Below are 5647 nucleotides of genomic sequence, written 5' to 3'. Positions count from 1 at the left end.
TTCCATTAATACAGGTAACGAGTGGAGTACAGAAGGGCTTCTTAAAGAAGTTACAGGTCTGTGAGAGCCAGAAATCTTCCTTTTTTGAAGTGAACATATACTTATTTTCCATCATAATTTACAAATAAATTCTTTAAAAATTCCTACAATGTGAATTCCTGGATTATTTTTCACATTCTGTCTCTTACAGTTCAAGTGATGAACATTATAAACCTCTGTCATCATTTTAAGTGGGACAACTTGCACAATCGGTGGTTGACTAAATACTTTTTTGCCCCAAAGTGTATATATATATACACATGTATATACACTAATGCGGCCCCTCAAGTCAAAAAGTTTGGGGACCCCTGGTTTAATGATTACAATGAAACACAAATAAGCATAAAAAGTCATCTTTTTTCCCCCCACTCTACTGGTAATGAATACCTAGTCCTATTACGCTACTATATTTTAACGTTGGTCATTACGGTGGTGCTTTGAGAAGCACGGCGATAAAGGGATCATCAAAAAATACCAAAACAAATAAATCATCAATGAGCAAGGTGCCTCGAGGGTTAAAGAGCAGTAAAATAAACATTGTAAAAGCACTGATTTTTATTTGGTTGGTCATTTAAATTCTACATACTTTGTTCAAACATAATAACAAGAAACACATCAAGAGTTTATCTTAAAAACAGGACTTGTTTTTTTTTTACATTTTGAGTTTTTCCTCACTATTCCAAAATAAAGTTCACAGAAAAATAACCAAAACTTGTGGAATGATATCATGGTCACGGAAACAGTCATTAGAAATGTTCAAGTCCAGTCAGTAGTAAACAAATGTAGCCGTTATATGCAAGTTACATTTTTGTCCTCCCCTGCACAGACATGACAAGTTCAAGCAGCAAAGTACACGTAAAAAGACGCCGAGAAAAAAGCTTTCACGTTTAGGCATGTCCGAAAAGGAAGATGGAGTCTCAAGACTGAATGAAGGAGCCAGCTCCCCTTTAAAAAAAAAAAAAAAAAAAGCACATTCTACCATTTTTCAAGCATGAAAACATTTACTTGAGTGTCCATGTTAAAACAGTGTTTATTAAACCATCCAAAAAAACGACAATTGGGCATTGGGGAGGGGGGGAAATGTAAGATGCATAAAATTACTTCTAGGGAAAAAAAAGAAGGGAGAAGACTGAGAACATCGGTGGAAATAAATACAACACAAACAAACATTGACCCAATAAACACAGTAAAGACGAGATCAACAACAAGAAGGGTAATTGCACTTCAAAAAAGAATAATTGCACTGAGCCTCCAAAGAAGATTCAGATAAACGACTCCAAGGAATAAAAGCCAAGAAAAAAACAAACAATCAACCTTCAGCTGAAAATGAAATGAAATTCCACCACCATGAGATGTGACATCCACACAAAAACAACAGTTTTCGTGCGGCTGAAACGACAAAGAAAAGCTCTGATCTGATTTATTGCTGCTGAGCAGTGTTTCCCAAGCATGTTGCTCCCCCCCCCCCCAAAAAAGGAGCATTTTCAAAATGTTACCGGAATGCTTGGGAAGTTTGCCTCTGGAGTTAACAAGACTTGGGAGTTAGTTGGAAGAGAGGAAATCGAACACTGCCTTCGTGCACCTCCAGCCTCCCACCACCTGAGGGCGCTGCCAGGTGTGAACTCCAACTTTTTAAAAAAGGGGCTTTGTTTGCGTTTAGTGTGTCGTATTCTAAAAACGCAAACTGAATAGAAAAAATAGACATTATTGTTGTATGATCATCTATTTATTCTACATGTTCAGTGGGGCAAAAAAGTATTTAGTCTGCCACCGATTGTGCAAGTTTTCCCACTTAAAATGATGACAGAGGTCTGTAATTTTCATCATAAACACTTCAACTGTGAGAGACAGAATGTGGGGAAAAAAATCCAGGAATTCACATTGTAGGAATTTTAAAGAATTTATTTGTAAATCATGGTTGAAAATAAGTATTTGGTCAACCATTCAAAGCTGTTTTGGCTCAAAATCTCACGATACATGGCCCCATTCATTCTTTCCTTCCTTAACACGGATCAATCGTCCTGTCCCTTTAGCAGAAAAACAGCCAAAGCATGATGTTTCCACCCCCATGCTTCACAGTAGGTATGGTGTTCTTGGGATGCAACTCAGTATTCTTCTTCCTCCAAACACGACCAGTTGAGTTTATACCAAAATGGATACATGGATGATACAGCAGAGGATTGGGAGAATGTCATGTGGTCAGATGAAACCAAAATAGAACTTTTTGGTATAAACTCAACTCGTCGTGTTTGGAGGAAGAAGAATACTGAGTTGCATCCCAAGAACACCATACCTACTGTGAAGCATGGGGGTGGAAACATCATGCTTTGGGGCTGTTTTTCTGCTAAGGGGACAGGACGATTGATCCGTGTTAAGGAAAGAATGAATGGGGCCATGTATCGTGAGATTTTGAGCCAAAACCTCCTTCCATCAGTGAGAGCTTTGAATGGTTGACCAAATACTTATTTTCCACCATCATTTATGAATAAATTCCTACAATGTGAATTCCTGGATTTTTTTTCTTCACATTCTGTCTCTCACAGTTGAAGTGTACCTATGATGAAAATTAAAGACCTCCGTCATCATTTTAAGTGGGAGAACGTGCACAATCGATACTTTTTTGCCAAACTGTATTTGTTAAGGCTGTGCCAGTGTGGAATTATGTTTTTATTTTTATTTTTTTACAGCTGTAAAAATATCCTGCAGGTGATACTTTGTCGTCATGTCAGGAGTAACGTCTTGATAACGGTAAAAAGTATTTGTCACATTCTCAAAGCCTTCAGAAAGTGTGTGTTGGGTTGAATAAATACGTGGATTTCGTCCACATGTGCAAGACCTCATGTGCTTGAGCCCCATAAAACACAAACAAAATTGTGAATTCATGTTGAAAAGCTTCTCCTTCCAGCGTCGTCCGTGAGATTTTGGGGGGGGAAATAAAAGCCCGTCCGAGTGAGACGACGAAGAAAAGAGGCTTTTTTGCAAGCTAAAGAAAAGAAAAGTGCGTCGATGCAGCTTAGTTTGTGTGTCAGGTGGGTGGGCGGGGCTAAAGATGTCTGGTCCAGGACTAGGACTCATGAAAAAAAGTCCACGTGTGTTCCCAGGACGTCAAGCTCACACATGGAGCACCTCCATACTGTAGTCGTCCGTCTCCGTATAGTGGGAGGAGTTTGTCTCCGACAGGGCGGGGGCCACGGTCTCCTTGCTGTCCACGCCGGGCTCCAAGAGGGGGGGCTTCTCCAGCGCCAGTTTTTTACACGAGTCCGGACGGTTCTGGACGTAGATGACGCGGTTGTAGGCCTTGAGTCTCCTCCATAGGTGGATGTAGACTTTGCACTGCACGTACATGAACACCAGTCCGCCCGTGAAGCCGATGGCCACCACCACCAGTTTGGTCCAGAAGGGCCACTCCATGATGCCTGGCGGAGGGAGGGAGGGGGGGGGACAGACCAAGGGACAGGGGACAAAAACAAGAGACATGCTTCATGTCAGCCACACCAGCCAAGCCGTGTGTGTGTTGTTGTATTTCTATCATTCTTGAGACGTCGACAGGGAAAAGTATGAGGACCGGTGAACAAGTTAGGACCAAAACCATGGTCCTGATACGGAAAACCACTGCATCTACAAACCCCGTTTCCATTGGAGTTGGGAAATCGTCCATCCATCCATTCATCTTTTTCCGCGTATTCGAGGTCGGGTCGCGGGGGTAGCAGCCTAAGCAGGGAAGCCCAGACTTCCCTCTCCCCAGCCACTTTGTCCAGCTCTTCCCGGGGGATCCCGAGGCGTTCGCAGGCCAGCCGGGAGACATAGTCTTCCCCGTGGCCTCCTACCGGTTGGACGTGCCCTAAACACCTCCCTAGGGAGGCGTTCGGGTGGCATCCTGACCAGATGCCCGAACCACCTCATCTGGCTCCTCTCGATGTGGAGGAGCAGCGGCTTTACTTTGAGTTCCTCCCGGATGGCAGAGCTTCTCACCCTATCTCTAAGGGAGAGCCCCGCCACACGGCGGAGGAAACTCGTTTCGGCCGCTTGTACCCGTGATCTTATCCTTTCGGTCATGACCCAAAGCTCATGACCATAGGTGAGGATGGGAACGTAGATCGACCGGTAAATTGAGAGCTTTGCCTTCCGGCTCAGCTCCTTCTTCACCACAACGGATCGATACAGCGTCTGCATTACTGAAGATGGTGCAGCGATCCGACTGTCGATCTTCGCCACAACGGATCGGGAAATGGTGTTAGATGTAAATATAAACGGAATACGATGATTTGAAAATCATTTTCAACCCATATTCAGTTGAATATGCTACGAAGACAACATATTTGATGTTCAAACTGATAAAAAAAATGTTTATTGCAAATAATCATTAACTTTAGAATTTGATGCCAGCAACAGGTGACAAAGAAGTTGGGAAAGGTGGCGATAAATACTGATAAAGTTGAGGAATGCTCATCAAACGCTTATACGGAACATCCCACAGGTAATTGGGAACAGCTGGGTGCCATGATTGGGTATAAAATCAGCTTCCTTGAAATGCTAAGTAATTCACAAACAAGGATGGGGCGAGGGTCACCACTTTGTAAGCAAATTGTCAAACAGTTTTAGAACAACATTCCTCAACGAGTTATTGCAAGGAATTTAGGGATTTTACCATCTACGGTCCGTAAAAATCATCAAATAGTTCAGAGAATCTGGAGAAATCACCGCACATAAGCGATGATATTACAGACTTTTGATCCCTCAGGCGGTACTGCATCAAAAACCGACAGCATGTAAAGGATATCACCACATGGGCTCAGGAACACTTCATAAAACCACTGTCAGTCACTACCGTTGGTCGCTACATCTGTAAGTGCAAGTTAAAACGGCATGGCTTAGTGGGTAGAGCGGCCGGCCAGAAACCTGAGGGTTGCAGGTTCGCTTCCCACCTATTGACATCCAAAATATCGCTACCGTCACCCTTTGTCCCCGGTGCCGCTCACACTGGTGAATGAATGATGAATGAATGACAGGTAGTGGTCGGAGGGGCCGTAGGCGCAAACTGGCAGCCATGATTCCGTCAGTCTACCCCGGGGCAGCTGTGGCTACTTATGTAGCTTACCACCACCAGGTGTGAATGAATGTTGAGTCCCACTTCTCTGTGAGCGCTTTGAGTGTCTAGAAAAGCGCAATATAAATCTAAGATATTATTATTATTATAACTATGCAAAACTAACCCATTTATCAACAATATCCAAAAACGCCGCCAGCTTGGCTGGGCCCGAGCTCACGTAAGATGGACTGCTGCAAAATGGAAAAGTGTTCTGTGGTCTGACGAGTCCACATTTCAAATTATATTTGGAAACAGAGGACGTGGTGTCCTCCAGAACAAAGAGGAAAATAACCATTCGGGTTGTTATAGGCGCAAAGTTCAAAAGCCAGCATCTGTGATGGTATGGGGGTGTATTAGTGCCCAGGGCATGGGTAACTTACACATCTGTGAAGGCACCATTAATGCTGAATGGTCCATACATGTTTTGGAGCAACATATGTTGTCATCTAAGCAACATTATCATGGACGCCCCTGCTTATTTCAGCAAGACAAGTGTTATAACGGCATGGCTTCATAAAA

The 5647-nt window shown here is 43.2% G+C and overlaps 1 protein-coding gene across 6 annotated transcripts in view; it reads right to left on the bottom strand.

Moving 5' to 3' along the window:
* Nucleotides 1–576: 576 nt before the first annotated feature.
* The window catches only part of marchf8 (membrane-associated ring finger (C3HC4) 8), a 309683-nt gene continuing 304612 nt past the window's right edge, over nt 577–5647 (bottom strand). For all 6 annotated transcript variants that reach the window (XM_061910240.1, XM_061910242.1, XM_061910241.1 and 3 more), the window contains one exon: nt 577–3455. In XM_061910240.1, coding sequence (XP_061766224.1) covers nt 3151–3455 — 305 coding nt within the window. In that variant the 3' untranslated portion in view covers nt 577–3150. The remainder of the gene's footprint in view (nt 3456–5647) is intronic.

The sequence above is a fragment of the Nerophis ophidion genome, linkage group LG09 (genome assembly GCF_033978795.1).
Source record: "Nerophis ophidion isolate RoL-2023_Sa linkage group LG09, RoL_Noph_v1.0, whole genome shotgun sequence".
Taxonomy (NCBI): Eukaryota; Metazoa; Chordata; class Actinopteri; order Syngnathiformes; family Syngnathidae; genus Nerophis; species Nerophis ophidion.
This window is presented reverse-complemented; position numbering and strand designations above follow the sequence as displayed.